Source organism: Triplophysa rosa, linkage group LG8 (assembly GCF_024868665.1).
Source record: "Triplophysa rosa linkage group LG8, Trosa_1v2, whole genome shotgun sequence".
NCBI lineage: Eukaryota > Metazoa > Chordata > Actinopteri > Cypriniformes > Nemacheilidae > Triplophysa > Triplophysa rosa.
This window is the reverse complement of record NC_079897.1, coordinates 12095-28534: the sequence shown is the minus strand read 5'-3', so window position 1 is coordinate 28534 and position 16440 is coordinate 12095. Positions and strand designations below refer to the sequence as shown.

At 41.5% G+C, this 16440-nt stretch overlaps 1 protein-coding gene across 2 annotated transcripts; it reads left to right on the top strand.

Annotated features, from left to right (window-relative positions):
- Nucleotides 1-8961: 8961 nt before the first annotated feature.
- fzd6 (frizzled class receptor 6) lies at nt 8962-15684 on the top strand. Of its 2 annotated transcripts, XM_057340971.1 has the most exons (8): nt 8962-9159; nt 9411-9432; nt 10902-11147; nt 11955-12151; nt 12514-13528; nt 13610-13758; nt 13976-14287; nt 14620-15684. In XM_057340971.1, exons 3-8 carry the CDS (start codon nt 10968-10970, stop codon nt 14672-14674), a joined length of 1908 nt encoding a protein of 635 aa, XP_057196954.1. In that variant the 5' UTR covers nt 8962-9159; nt 9411-9432; nt 10902-10967; the 3' UTR covers nt 14675-15684. The 2 variants fall into 2 exon arrangements, with proteins under 2 accessions (XP_057196954.1, XP_057196953.1); XM_057340970.1 differs by lacking the exons at nt 8962-9159; nt 9411-9432 and adding an exon at nt 10132-10566.
- The last annotated feature ends 756 nt before the right edge of the window (nt 15685-16440 follow it).

The following is a 16440-nucleotide window of genomic DNA, read 5'->3' as shown; positions in this document are numbered from 1 at the left end:
TTTTCCGAACTTATTCATTCAGATGCATCTCGTTGTAAGTTTATAAAACAAAATCAACAATTCATTCGTATTCTAATCATACTGTATAGTTTTTATTTTTCACCTGTTGTAAGGATACGTGTCATCAACCAATGAACACACACGACAAGATCAACATTTCTATCTCAATAGTCTTTAAGGAGGAGCAAATCAATACAAAAAATTATGTGATTAAAGCAAGTCATTTTATTTTTTTCCACACATATTTATGAGATGTTGACAGTTATTTGATGAAAAAACAAGTGGAGAGACCAAGAAGGGATGGTGACATTGATCAAACTTGACTACAGAGGGAAGCATTTTTATAAACACTTTCTCCAAAAGGTCTTGATCTTGAGTTAGATTTAAAACCTTTTTTTGCTGGATGATTTTGATGAATCATGCTTTGCGCTGTACTGTAGATACTTTGTTTGTTTTTTCCTTTTGTTGTCAGATGATTGGATAATTAGTTGATGTGGTTTGTGGTTTGCCTGAGGAAGACCTTTTAGGCCGAAATGTGTTTATTTTAATAAATAACTTTGGGAGCAGCCGTGACAGTGTGCCGATTCTCGTTTTTTCATGAAGTAGCCTATTTTGGCTGATCTGTCCTAAGTGTTTTGGGATGTGCACATTTTCTGAAGTTGCAATGTTGACAGTTATTAACGATTAAGAAGAAAGACTAAAAACACATTTGGTTTGCCTCCTTTCCACTGAGCAGTATGGTTCGGTACAGTACAGTATGGTATGCTTCGTTACGGGTAACCATTATTAGGCTTGCGTTTCCACTGACAACACGCAGGCTTGGTGTACACCGGAAAGTAGCGATCGACGTCATTCTCACGCAACAAAGCAATCTGTAAATGACAATGGCGCTTCCTGTGTTGTCGTTCCCCCAAAGAGTATAGATACCAAGAGGCGCAACTTTGAGAGAAAACAGCGCGGCTGCCATTTTGGGGTGAAAATGCTTGATATCTGGCAAGGTTTCTAGCGAGCCAAGGCTTTTATCGTCATGTATTATCATCATTCAGGTTGAATTTCAGCTTTAATGTTTTATTTTTTTAAACAAAGCAGCTGCTATTGCCATCGCCACAGCAGAAAGCAGAGTCGCTTTCACCCCAAAATGGCGGAAACGCAGGTCGCAGGTGTCGCAATGGAACGTTCTATTGAGTTTCACCTCTTGGTATCTATACTGTTTGGTTCCCCTTGTAGCACGCTCAAGTTACGATTCTCTGTAAACCAATCAGCGTTCTGCAGTGAGACTAGCTCCACCCATTAGGTTCCGGTACTATTGCATAGTTGCCAAGTCCGCTTATAATACGCGACCTTGGGCTTCTTTTTCTGTCAAGTCGCGTTAAAAAATCACTTGTTGCGGGTTTTGGGGCTTATTTTAAAAAATATGGTTGCTTGTTCTGAACCTGACAAGCAACTTTGTTTCTTTACATCTATGGTCGCTGTTTTGTTCAATCCATTAACACTGTCTGCTCGAAGGTAGGCTTTTTGTACTACATGCGGCAGAGCATAACATCAGCACTGCGAGAGCTATTTGAAAGCATACAGAGACGTCTACTGTCGATCACTCTCGCGGTACTATGATGTCACGCGCCGATTGGTCTGCGCGGAGCCGCAGGAGGTCACACAACATATCTAAGCACGTAAAACAACATAGAGAAGCCAAGAATGTTACAGTGGTCTCTTCACGTAATCATCGGCGCTCTTTGTGTAATCGGAGGTAAATATACTAAACAGATGAAATATTCACTTAAAGATAAAAAGCATTTTATAACCGGGCTACATCATTAAACATGTTAAAAGTGTAGATCTGCGCGTTTGGCTACACAGCGTTATTCAAGCCTAAGCACGTGTGAATAGCGTAATTTGTCCTCAAACACACCGCCTCCTTTCCCCTACCAACTAAACTAAATGTATTACATCTGTCACGATTAGGATGAAATGTGAACATGAACGAAACGGTCAGATCTGATCAAGGTGCAGCAAAGGGGTAGGGAGGGATGACCCTATATATTAGGCTATAAGGTAAACATCAAACATTTTTATTGTATTAAATAAATGTATTGATCATTGCAGAATATAATTTAAAAAAGTATACATCAAATGCATATAGTTCAGTTTTACTTCATTATAAATGTGTGGCTGTTACAGCTACGTTAAGTGGTCATTATATCTTCTCCTTTTCCATCTCTCCAGGCCTATACTGCTCACATCAGAGATTTGCAATTAATTTTTGTAAAATAATTTATGTTTGTGTTTTTCAAACAGGGTAGTGTCAGTTTAAAATGACCCAGGCTCGTTCATTAATAATAAATAATTGATAATAAATTACATTGATGATCATGAATAATGTTGGGCTTGTTTTGGGCTTGTTTTTGGAGCTGCAGTTGCTTATTTGTCTTGCAAAAGTTGGCAACACTGTACTATTGGTACTACTGTGCTAGGTACCATTACGAAAGGGTCCCAAAAAAGTGGTACGTTACGGTTCGCTATTTGGGTACCATTTACAGTGGAAACGGAAAAAATTGCGTACCGTACTGAACCGTACCACTCAGAGGAAACGAGGCAGATAGCCACCAATCAACGCATAAAACAAACAAACACACACACACACACACACACACACACACACACACACACACACACACACCAAGGACATTTCAATCCCTTTCACTGCAGTATCACAAATGTTCCTCCCACGCTGCGCTCATTACCCACGATGCCTCTGTGTTCTCTAAGGCACTTCTGTGGCAACAGTGCTGATGTGATTTGGAAACACTAATGTACAAACTCATGCAGGGAAGATCAATTATTAGACACTGCAGTATAAAACATAACAACATTTAACTTCCAGTGGTGAGTTTGGGTGTAAATACACATCAGCAATCTTTGGAGATCAGTTCAATTTTCCCCAGCTGCTGAAAGAAAGAAAACAAGAAAGAAATGTTTGTATATTATTATAGCAGGCATATCACCCTGTAGCCCAAGACTGGTTTCCCACTGAAGCTAAGCAGGACTGAGCCTGGTCAGTACATGGATGGGAGACCTCCTGGGAAAGCTAGGTTTCTGCTGGACGAGGTGTTAGTGAGACCAGCAGGGGGTGCCCACCCTGTGGTCTGTGTGGGTCCTAATGCCCTGACACTAGACTATAAAAAAGCACCGTCCTTCGGATGAGATGTTAAAACTGAGGTCCTAACTCCCTTTGGTCAATAAAGATCCCATGATACTTCTTGTAAAGGGTAGGGGTGTAACCCGGTGTCCTGGCCCTTGTCAATCATGGTCTCCTAATAATCCCCACCCTCTGAATTGGCTCTATCTCTCGCTCTCCTCTCCACCTATAGCTGGTGTGTGGTGAGCGCACTGTGGCTGCCGTCACATTATCCAGGTGGATGCTGCACACTTGTGGTGGTTGAGGAGAGACCCCCCTGATGTGATTGTCAAGCGCTTTGGGTGTACAGCAATGCTATATAAAAGCCTCATTTATTCATGCTATAAGTAATATGACACATCGCAAGTAATGTCACGTGATCAGCTGTAGTAAAGGTTAGAACTTATTATAATTCAAAATGACGACCGTGTTGATAAACCAAAACTATTTGAAATAGGGTCGTAATTTGGAAAGAAATTAATTTACCTACTAAATCTCCAAAACATTTTAGCATGAACTGCACATGAGCTTTAGAAAGCACTAGTTTTTTTCTAATGGTTACACTTTCTTGATCTTTGAGCCAATGAAGAAAAGTCGTACCAGCTGCATCTGTGACGGCCTTCTCATCGTCCGGCTGTAAAACCTCAAGCGGTGAAACCAAACCAGTGAGCGGTTGGTTGCAATTTGCAACCTTGCCGCTAGATTTCACTGACTGGACCTTTAACGTATTAGTCAGACTGAAATCGTAACGACACTTTTTTCCCCCAGGAATGTAATTGTGCCCTCAATATTATTGCCAATTTTCTTATAATTTGTTGATAATGTTGATAAAGTATCTCTAGCTCATCTTTTGAAAGACTTGCAATAATACCATGAGAGTTGTACATGTATGTATATAGATACTTATGTGTATGTGCCTATATGTGTCTGCACCTTCTATATTTCATATTGCTTTTAAGGTTATTCTGTCTTTGTTCAACATATTTCTTTTTAGCTTTTGTTTGTTTTCTTGTACACTTGCTTTGATGCAATGCCAAAAAATGGACACAAAATAAACATTTTAAAGTAAAAAAATGTAAGAACTGTCTCAAAGTTTTCAAAGAGAACATATCAGTACTGCTAGAGCGAGAACTCTATCCTTAAGCACTTGTCTTACATACTGAATCCTCACATACACGTTTCAAATCAAATCTCTTAATATTGTTTGTCACACTGCGTCACAGCCCTAGCGGACACAAAAGCTTATATAATGTGAAGCATCACAGACTATTGTGGTTTTTGGAACAGCACACAGAATGAGAGAGCGTCTGCAGTAGGAAGTGTGACATATTCGGTTTGCTACTGTACTGAAACGTCTCTGTCTAGAATGCAGTAAACCCTTCTCGACAATCTTTCTTCTATTACCCAGCATTCCTTGCGTATTGAACTATTATGTGTAGAAGCATTTAAAGTCTAACCTCTGCTCTGACCAATACTTTGTTCTACTTGTCAAAAGTAGTTTAAGAGTTAAAAGTACAGATCTGTTTTGCAAAGGCTGCTGCAGACTGGACACCTGGAATATGTGAGAACAGTTCCTCATATCCCCCATCCTTACCCTGTAGAGCAGCAGGCTGAGCAGGAGCATTCCCCCCCATAGACTGTGTAACAGCTGCTGTATCCATGCATGCAGAAGAATCTTCAGCCTGTCTGCAACATGCTGTAGGTGTTGAGCTCGGTTCCACTGGAGTGGGCTCTAGAGCTGTAGTAGAATCTGCTGATGTTGGCTCTATATCTACGCTGGGTTCCAATGAAGTGGGTTCTGGAGCCGAGCTTGGCTCAACTGGAGTGGGTTCTAGATCTGTAGTATCTGCTGATGTCTTCTCTAGATCTGCGCTGGGTTCCACTGAGATGGGTTCTGGAGCTGAGCTCGGTTCCACTGGAGTGGGTTCTAGAGCTGTAGTAGTATCTGCAGATGTCTTCTCTAGATCTGGGCTGTGTTCCACTGGAGTGGGTTCTACACCTCTATTAGTATCTGCTGATGTTGGCTCTTGATCTGTGGGTTCCACTGAGGTGGGTTCTGGAGGTGACCTTGGTTCCACTGGAGTGGGTTCTGGACCTGTAGTAATGTCTGCTGATGTTGGCTCTTGATCTGTGCTAGGTTCCACTGAGGTGGGTTCTGGAGCTGAGCTCGGTTCCACTGGAGTGGGTTCTAGAGCTGTACTAGTATCTGCAGATGTCTTCTCTAGATCTGGGCTGTGTTCCACTGGAGTGCGTTCTAGACCTCTAGTAGTATCTGCTGATGTTGGCTCTTGATCTGTGGATTCCACTGAGGTGGGTTCTGGAGGTGACCTTGGTTCCACTGGAGTGGGTTCTGGACTTGTAGTAGTGTCTGCTGATGTTGGCTCTTGATCTGTGTTAGGTTCCACTGAGGTGGGTTCTGGAGGTGACCTCGGTTCCATTGGAGTGGGTTCTAGTGCTGTAGTAGAATCTGCTGATGTTGGCTCTGAAGCGGAGCTCGGCTCCATTGGAGTGGGTTCTGGAACTTCGGTTAGTTTCACTGGAGCAGACTCTGCACCTGTGGTAGCTTCAGGGGCTGTGGTCACTTCCTCAAGTGTTCGCTCTGAGCCTGGGGTTTGGACTTCTGATGTGTATTCCGGAACTGAGGTTAATTCCGTTAGCCTGGGTTTTGGTGATAAAACAGGGTTAGAATCTAGTGGTGTAGATTCTGATGCGGGCTCCAGAGCTGAGGTGGGTGGTTCATCAGCATACCTGACGTGTTCAGTTGAAGCAGCATGAAACAATGGCTCTTCAGCAGAGTAATCAGGTCTTGGTGCTGAAGGAACTTCTCCTATATTAATCTCCTCCACAGGTGCACTGACTGGTTTAAAGGCCTCAGCCTGAACCTTCTCAACCTCAGTACTCTCAAGAACACCCGTCACCTCTGGTCCTGATTCTTTCTCAAACTGCATCTGCTTTGTGACGGTCACACTGTCCTCTGCTATAATACCTTCACGGCTGACTGTCAAAAACATAAACACGGGACAAATCAAAATTCAATTAAATTGAATTAACATGAATAATTATCACCAGAATAAACTATTTGTATTTATTGTTAAAGAGGTTTTTAATCCATTGCGCATTAATGCAGAGCAATTGTTGAATTAAATTCAGCTGTTGGTCACATTGCGAATGATCAATTTCAGCGTCTAATGCATATCTGAAGCATTTTGTTCAGACAGATGCACACAGGTAAATAATTAATATCACAGAGAGGAATAAACTGTAAAATAGTTAATATTTGTCTTTCTAAAGACATCAACAAAGCATCGTTCAGAACTTTACACATGGCAACAGAAACACAATGCAAGTCTTTCATTTTAAGAGCATATTTAGTGTTTTCCCGAAACACGTTATTTAGTTTAGTAAAACGAGTAACATTGATTCTACAGTAGTAATCAGATAGATTACATCTGTTTTTCTCAATTGTCGTGCAAAATTAAACATACAAACACACAATTCAAAAACTTGTCATAATACCACCTGTCAGCAGATCATTTCAATGAAAAGGTTATGTACACACATGAGATCGACACACTGCTAAATGTTCCAGGATGTGTGTAGAAAATGTTCATCTCCATAGAAAGATGCAAACAGTCAACAGGAAAATGAAGATCAATGCAATATTTATCACTGAACCTGTTCACATTGTTAAAAGCCAAAGGCATCACTTCATGTTATGAATGAAGAACAGCTGAATGGACTCATCCATGTGAATGTGATATGAAAACACAGCAGATGAGTTGATGCAGTGAAACAGAGGCATGCCTGAGGCTGAAGGTGTCCTAAACGGCCTTTTAGCTGTCTGAACACACAACCCTCATCATCTGAGGAAAAATCCTATAGTCAAAACTTACTGACAACACGAAACACATCTCACAACTGTTTTCTTTTAGTCCTGTTGAACATGTAAAAAGTCATTTAAACGGACATTCTGTTGTATTAAAAAATACATTTTATCCATTCATCTTTACATTTATTTTCCTCTCTCTCTCGCTCGCTGTCTTTACATTAACGCACTTCTCGCATGCACGTCTGGTTTATTATCTCCGTGGGGACAGTCCATAGGCGTAATGTTTTTTATACTGTACAAACTGTATATTTTATCCCCTAACCCAACCTCTAAACCTAAAAATCATAGAAAACTTTTTCATTTTTAGATTTTTTAAAAATATTGTTCTGTACAATTTATAAGCTTTTTTGCCCATGAGGACCTCAATTTTGGTCCCCACGGTGACACGATTCCCCATGTGTTGGTGTGTATTCAGGTTTAGGTCCCCACCGGGATATACAAACATGAACACACACACACGCGCGCGCACACACACACACACACACGCACACACACACACACACACACAGGCTTTGGTTGACTATCCCCCTGGGGACAGTCCATAGGCGTAATGTTTTTATACTGTACAAACTGTATATTCTATCCCCTATCCCTAAACCTAAAGATCATAGAACACTTTTTGCATTTTTAGATTTGTAAAAAATATTGTTCTGTACAATTTATTAGCTTTTTTGCCCATGAGGTCCTCAATTTTGGTCCCCACGGTGACACGAGTCCCCATGTGTTGGTGTGCATTCAGGTTTAGGTCCCCACCGGGATATACAAACATGAACACACACACACGCACGCACGCACGCACACACACACACACACACACACACACACACACACACACACACACACAATCATTAAAAGACAAGCTCCACAAACAACCTATACATTAAACATTATTGTTGAAGTCAGTCAATTTTGATGTAATCTATATCGTCGTAAAGCGTTTAGCAGTGTAGTGATGTATAGGCTAAGTAAAGAACTTATACTCACGCAGAGTTTCTCCGCTCATCTCTTTAAATCCCGGCCGCGACTCCTGCGCGACTGTTTGTCTGCTGGATGACGAACACCCCATTTCTACAAAATGAATGAAACCTTTTACAGACTTTTAATGAGCGTTTATTAGTTATGAAGAGTTGCACAGTATATGTACACGTAGTCACGTCAAACAGATGCGCGTGAATGGGATGCGCTAGAGATGCACTGCTGGTCAAACTCAAGTTTATGCGCATGCGTTGTTGATGCTCAGCAACTGTCTGGGACTGGAACTGCCCAGTTCCCAACACCGGCAACAGTGTGTATAAAACCATTAACAGTTTGCATCATTTGCACCATTTGTAAGATATAATACAAGTGATGATGCGCCAAAGTTTTGAACGGGTTTCAACTCTCTGGTTTAGTAAAGCAATGCAAGTTCAAGTAAAGTAATACAACGCGTCTACAAGTAAAATCATGATTAAAAGTTTCAAATTTCACAAGTACTGTACTGTACATGCAGAGTGACAATAACGTTCTTATTAAACAATGTTACCAACTCTTTAGGTCTGTTAGGAAAAAGGTGACCCGTTTAACTTCAAAACTCTTCATAAGCTGTTGATAGACAAACACTCAGCTGTTTTTAATGTATTAGCTGATCAAAGTTTACTCACTCACATTTCTTTTAATGTTAATTAATGTTCATTTTAATGTTCTTTTAACGCAAATGTATTCAGCATATTACAATTATTTAAAATGTTGGCAAATTTCGGGTTCTTATACTTTTTACATATGACTGGGGATTGTTCAAATGTAAATGATTTTTAAGTTGTTTTGAAAATCTGCATTGAACACGCCAGCCGAGGGTGAGCGTGCCACGCGTCACGTGATTTTATCACGTCTCTAATTTCGCGAGATTTGTTGGCGTGTGTTTGTTGAAGCACGTGGGAGCTGTACTTGTATATTAACACAAATACTTGAGCCGTAATCAAACCACCTTAACGTTAGATGCCACTCAACAAGTAGAAGATGAAATGTTTTAGCCATCAAAGTTGCTTTTATTTAATTGTGTTTCTGTCAGCCATAGACACGGCGCTGTCTAATCGCTTCAGTGATGTACGTGGAGCAGGTCGGTATTAATACTTGCAGATTTACTCCGGTTATTATTACCTTAAATATTCATCGATTAAAGGTACACGTTCTGTTTTTTAGGCTGCAAGAGCCATTTTAAATATGAGCTCTGGTCTGAATGAAACGGGTTTTGTGTGTATTTTATGACTTCCCTATAGTTTACATTCTAGCGGATTCTGGTAGTTTTGTTGATGAAGTGAAATATAAAAACATTCTCATGACCTTATTGAATGTCTTTTGTTCTGTCAGGGGTCTGGATCTAATGATGTTGGTGAGTACACCCGTAACTTACAGCAGCTGAGCAGCGAATGATTCTCGCCTGGTGGATCTGTCAGTGGTCTGATCAGGGCTAGACATTCGCCAGATAAAACCACCAGCATTAGACTGCAGATCAGACCTGATGTGCTGCATCTGCTGTCATCCCTGCACTGCTGGTGACACCTGTTTGTCTGTCTCTCTTTGTCCTGCTGTCTGCCTGCTCTGTGTGTCTGGCTACCTGCAACGAATAAACAGTTGTGTGGGCTATATGACTAACTGTATTGAAATAAAGTAGAACTCCTTGTAAAAACGTGCTACGATTTATTTAAAACTATAGTTCTCTAAAAACGTGCGTCCAGATCGTCTGATTAATAAGATAATAAAAGTTGGTTCTCTATTCAAAAGAACTAAAGGAGAGAGACTTAATATGTTGAATTATTAAGAACCATAACCATATAAATATCGATGACCCTAACCCTCAAGTTGGCGACATCATCAGGAAGACGTCAGAGCGTGACGGAGAGGCCCTCTTTCTTACAAAAACCCGAAGACCTTTTAATTCTACTAAATACTTTTACTGTTACTAAATCCAGACGTTCCTTTCGCGTTTGTGGTGGGGAAATATCCCATTTCCGAGGTGGCTTGAACGCAGTATATAAAACCGAAAGGAGGTTCACTCTACAGCTGCAGTTCTTCTGGGACTAGACGTAAAAATGTTGCTAACACACAAAATGGGCGTTGAAATATGCAAACTTGGCTACGGCTCTGATATGAGAATTTTATTTGCATGGTAGGGTTATGACTTTGTGTTTAACAGTTGTAAGTTGTTGACTGTAGTTGTGAGTGATAAGTCAAAATTATATCTGTCACGCGCGTGTATATTTACAGGTTTGTGAAGGGGCGTAAACTGCAGCTCTGTAAAGGTAAAACCCGTCTGGGTGTTTACTGCGCACGCGCAAACACCAAATTCCTTTTTTAGGAAGTCAGAAACTCCGACGAAGCGGCCGTTTCCTGCAGGAATATACACGGATCATTAGATGAAGTTTTTCGACACATCTCACACTCTGGGGAGCAAGAAGAGCATCCGTGTGAATCTTCAACAACACACAAACACCGATGGAACAGAGTTTGAGGGATATTTGATGTGGTGGGCGTTTAGATTATGACCGCTTTTAGAGATAAACAACAAACAATTAAACACTAAAGTTGTTGGCTTCATGCAGTCAGGTTTTAAGATGTTCACTTTTAATCGCTTTGTGGAAACGTTCCGTCGACTTAAAAGCGTCTCGTTTGTAAATATCTGATTTGAAGTTCTTACAGTTAAACCCCATTTCTTTATTTATTTGATCACCATTTGTATTACCACAGATACCGCGGTTTAGCGGTGTTTTATTTGAAATACGAAATGACTGTTGAGATATGTTTGTGAGATGTTCTGCATGAATGTGAAGATATTAAATGGTGTTGTCTTGTGTGTTTCAGATCTGGATGTGGTGTTTGTGTGGATGACTGAAGATCATCTTGAATCTTTTGCTTCTGTATGGGATCATGCAGACTGTTCTTTGGTTAAGCATCGTTTCATTCATGTTGGACTCTTGTGTGAGCCACAGTTTGTTCACATGTGAGCCAGTGCGTGTGCAGTGGTGTCATGGCATGTCATACAACAGGACATTTTTCCCCAACATGCTTGATCATTATGACCAGGACATTGCAGCCACCAACATGAAGGTAAGCTTTGAAAAGATAAAGCATAAAGAATTGATCTTTACCATTCATATGAGGCCAAAGGGAAAAGAAGTCACATTTGAAAGCTCAAATTACAAGACCCTATTTGTTATAATGGATATCAGGTCTGTAATATAAACTCATGTGGTTTTACACAGTATTTCTGTGAGGTACAGAGCACATTCCGGCACTCGTCTCGTTGAGGTTTTACTGACAGATTGAGCTGCCTTTGTAGACGTATCAAATATTCCACACAGGAGAAAAGCCCTCGGCACTATTGTTCAAACCTTTAAACATGAGAGCAGGAAGGAAACTGCTGCTGGGAGAAAAAACTCCACTGCACTTCACACACACACACACCAACACACAACACTCGCATGTTTATTGAAGGTGTGTTAGCTCTGCTCTTGATTTATATTCAAGACTGATTTCAAGAGAACGACAACAGCTTATGCGTAATGGTATGCAGATACAGAGTTTGACAGACAAGTAGTTCATCATATCATTGCATTTGGAACAGTCTTGTGTTTTCAACCGAAGATGTTGATTTATGTATTTAGAGCACTTTATGATCGCTGTCAGAAACTCAACCAGCATTACAAAAATGTTTCGCTCTTTATTGACATGTTTTGTGATCTCTGCTTAGCTTTTTTAAGCATGTGTGTTCTGTCAGATCTATTTAAAGCTGAAGGTTTTCATGCACGTGTCAATATTCTGTTATTGAATCAGTTTCTGTTCATCTTGTTTTTGTCCTAATTTCTTTTCAAAGTGTCATTGTATGATATGATATGTTTCTTTCTCTTTGTGTAGCACTTCATGCCATTGGTTAACCTGCGCTGTTCTCCTGACGTTCATCTGTTCCTGTGTCAAGCCTTTGTTCCGGAGTGCACAGAGGACACGCGTGTGCTGCGTCCGTGCAGAGAGCTGTGTGGGCGTGTCATGTCTGACTGCAGTAGAGATATGCGCACGTTTGGCATCAGCTGGCCTTCAGAACTGCAGTGTGACGGGTGAGCGTGAGAACATATCAAATATTGTAACCACCTTAGATTCATGGGATTTTCATCATTGCACATGAACACAGTGGGATTTTTAATCCGTGTAGAAAGCACTTGTGTTATTTAATGCTCACAAGATGAAAGCAGCTGTTGTTACACGCACACAACTATTTAAAAACTTTTGTCATGAGCATAAGCCAGTCTGATATGTGGAATAACCCTAACCCAAAATGAAAATTCTGTCATCATTTACTGACTTATTTTTGGGTGAAGTATCGCTTTGAAGAAACCCTTTTAGCCACCCAAAGCTTTTTATTGTTTGTTAGAGCTGTACATCACTGACCTTTTGTGTTTATCTGTCTTTGGTTGAATAGTTTGGAATCATGCCATGTTTCTCCTGCTGGTTCTGCTGTTTCGCCAGTTGAAGATGTGACCACACCCAGAAGTTCTCTGTCAGCCAACCGGGATCTGGGATTCTGGTGTCCTCTTCAGCTGAAGACTCGCCCCGGTCAGGGCGGCTCATTTCTCGGGGCACAGGACTGCGCGCCTCCGTGTGACAACATGTACCTGAAAGCACATGAAGTTCGCTTTGCCAAGACCTTCATTGGCATTTGTTCTGTTGTGTGCTTGTGCGCCACTCTCTTCACCTTTTTAACTTTCCTCATTGATGTGAAGAGGTTCCGCTACCCAGAGCGGCCCATCATCTTTTACGCTGTGTGCTACAGTTTCGTCTCTTTCATTTATTTCGTGGGTTTTCTGCTGGGTAACGAGGCCGCCTGCATCAAAAGCAGTGTGCCGGGCCGCTCGTCCACAGTGGTGCTGGGCGCTCAGAACCGTGCCTGCTCGCTGCTCTTCATGCTGCTGTATTTCTTCTCCACTGCCGGGATGGTGTGGTGGGTCATTCTGACCATCACCTGGTTTCTGGCTGCTGGGCCCAAGTGGAGCTGTGAAGCCATCGAGAAAAAGGCTGTGTGGTTCCACACGGTGGCCTGGGGTCTTCCCGGAGCACTCACAGTCACGCTGCTGGCGCTGAACAAAGTGGAGGGAGACGGCATCAGCGGCGTGTGTTTCGTGGGTCTCTACGACCTGCCGGCGTTGCGCTGGTTCGTCGTGGCTCCTCTGGCCGTGGCTGTGCTGGCCGGCCTCTCGCTGCTGCTGGCCGGGATAGTGTCTCTGAACCACGTGCGTCAGGTGATCCAACACGACGAACGGAACCAGGAGAAGCTGAAGAAGTTCATGATCCGCATCGGAGTTTTCAGCGGTCTCTATCTTCTCCCTCTGCTGACGCTGCTGGGGTGTTACCTGTACGAACAGGCCCGCCGTGGCTCCTGGGAGAACACCTGGATCAACGAGCGCTGTCAGGAATATGGCATTCCCTGCTCCTACAGCGTAAGATTTTAAACTCACAAGTGCTGGAGGCGTCCGATTCTTTTTTTTTTTTTTTTTACATTCCTTATGTTTTGTTTCTAGAGGACTGATGCAGACCGCCCCGAGCTCTCGCTGTTTCTCATGAAGTATCTCATGACGCTGGTAGTGGGAATATCGACAGTGTTTTGGGTGAGCAGTAAGAAAACCTGCACAGAGTGGGCATCATTCTTCAGTAGAACTCGCAAAAAAGAGTAAGACCACCTTCTCCTGTACTTGACATTCATTCAAATGTTTCGCTGTAAGAGTTTGTTTGTTGTAGAAAGAGAGTGTGCTGTGTCAACGAAAATAAATGTCAGGACATTGTTCAAGTCTTACTGTGTGGCCTTATTACAAACTATACAGGGACATGTTTCTTAAGCATGTAAAAAATGAAGGAAATGTGTGATGGTTTCGAATTCTGTGTTTCAGCCCCATCAGCGAGAGTCGCCGTGTTCTGCAGGAGTCCTGCGAGTTTTTTCTCAAACACAACAGCCGCGTGCAGCACAAATCGAAGCACTACAAGTCGACTTCGCATAAACTTAAGGTCATCTCCAAATCTATGGGCACTAGCACAGGTGTTCAAACTCCTGTGGTCAGCAACCATGAGAACACATCTTTGAGCCAGAACCTCTCAGATCAGCATCGATCCTCCGAGACTTCCACACGAGATCGGGCCGAGTCGACGCCGGCCGAGAGATGCAGTTCCAGTCGCATCAGCAGCCGCACTGAGAGTCTCCGCAGGTTCACATATGAAGCTCAATTATGTTATACATGTTTAAGTATTGGAGAAACTGGTTCATTGAAATGAAAGGTTTTACTTTAATTATAGTTATAGTTGATCAAATTGATCCGGTATGCATTTGGCAGTTTTATTCAAAGCAAAAGTGACACTGGTCTTGTTTATGGTAAACAATAGCGTGTGGTCCATAAAACTGTACTGAACCAAGAACATTCCTTGAATCCACCTATCTGATTGTATTTGATCAACTGTGTTTAAGGGATTTCTGTGTGATCTCAACAGTTTTCCTACTGTGTTTTTAACGCATCTGCTCTTATTTTATTGCTGTTTGAAGGATGCCAGTAAAAGACACTTTGGAAACTGGCCGCAGTGGGACAAACTCCCAATGAAATCTCCGAGTGGCCGTGACGTCGGAATGAAGAGCTCCTGCTGCCTTCCTCTCATTCAGCATCTGTGTATTCAGCACTGGAAGATTCATTGAAGTTGTTGTTTGTGTGTTCATATGATGATAAAGTGCCTGTAGACTTTCAGTTTCACGAGGACATCAATTTATCTGCATTTCTGGAGTAGCAGGTAAAGAATTGCACATTAGCGGATTAATCCTAACACTGGCTTCTCACCTTAATCAAAGAAAATAGCAACTGGTTAAGATTTATGCTTTTTTTATTTGTATATAATTCTTAAACTTGCATAAACAAGTGGAAAAAGTTGTACAAAGGCACTTTCACAGTGCTCCGCTATGAATGATGTTACAGTATGTGATGAATATCATTTTGCAAATGATTGACAAAGAATGTTCTGTTTCAAACTGTTACTCAGAATGTCACTGCGTTTACACCGTAGATTGTATTTTAATACTGCTGGTTTAAATGAGTTATGAAAAAAAGGACTTTTGAATAGAAGTGAATGTAAAAGATTATGGAGCGATTTCCAGGACAGGTATAGCTTAAGCCAGGACTAGACTTAGTTTAATTGGAAAAATCACATCCCTGATTAAACGTTCTATCTAAATACAGATTTCAGTGTTTTTTTATGTTCTCGCTGGGATCACCCGCGTAAATTGCAATAATTCGATTTTTGTGACGAATTGGGGATGTGCGCGTCGTCATCATCCAGCTGACCAACTGGATCCTTTCTCTGCTCTCCACGGCATAGAGACGGAGCGCATTTAGGCCACGCCCACACCGGGGAACGATCCAACCCTCTCCATTGACTTGCTATAGCGGGAAGCTGCCTCCTTGTAATTTCTGACTTCTAACAAAAAGCAGAACAATTCCTAAAAGCTGCTGTGTGACAGGGTGTACAGCAAACAAGCTAAAAAACACAGAACTAAGTTGCGAAGTGAAAAATACGTAATTTTGGCAAATAGTTGCCTTTTTATGATGTAACTTAACAGACTTTTTTGGGGGGAAAGGGGTGTTTGGGCGAACATGCGTTCAGTTTTCCTTATTTTATGTGCATATCTATAATATGTTTATTAAATATACCAGAAAAGTTTGAAGGTTAAAGAATCGTTAATTATTGTAAAGTAGGCTTGGTACATGATTTTCAGGGGAAAAGGAGAACTAATGGTTACCTTGTTTAGATACGGTGTATTGGCCAATATATCGGTTATCAGCTTCCAATGTTAAAGAATTATCGGTTATCGGCCAAAATTTACATATCGGTGCATCCCTAGTATTATATATATATACAGTATATTAGGGCTGTCAACGTTAACGCTTTAACGGATGCAATATATTTTTTCAGATACACGCGTTAAAAATATTTAACGCCATTAACGCAACATCCGTTTTTTCTGTAATCATTGTCTAGCGCTACATTACATAATCAAGCTTTTATTCACATAAAAGCCTTTAAACTATCTGGACACGATTTGAAATGGTTGTATTGACACGTCCAGTTTAGATTGACAGCTTCTGGCTGTGGAACATGGCTCAACGCCACACGACAGCGGTCCCGTCTTGTATATAACGTACACATGGGCTAAAGGCTGCGTCAGAATCTGTCAGACAGCGCACCAGTATTAACTCCTTTCATGCTTGAATGAACAAAAACACACAAGATTATGCCAGAAAGCACATTTTGTCCAGTATTTTAGCAAGCACAGTATTCAACGAGTTAAAACAGTCTTACATGAATGCAAAGAGTAGTG

Bases quoted from the DNA above. Each gene is read 5' to 3' on its own strand.
- fzd6 (XM_057340971.1), top strand. From the start codon at position 10,968: ATGCAGACTGTTCTTTGGTTAAGCATCGTTTCATTCATGTTGGACTCT. The intron at 11,148-11,954 runs GTAAGCTTTGAA...CTCTTTGTGTAG, and splicing joins TTGCAGCCACCAACATGAAG to CACTTCATGCCATTGGTTAA. The intron at 14,288-14,619 runs GTTCACATATGA...TGCTGTTTGAAG, and splicing joins CGCACTGAGAGTCTCCGCAG to GATGCCAGTAAAAGACACTT.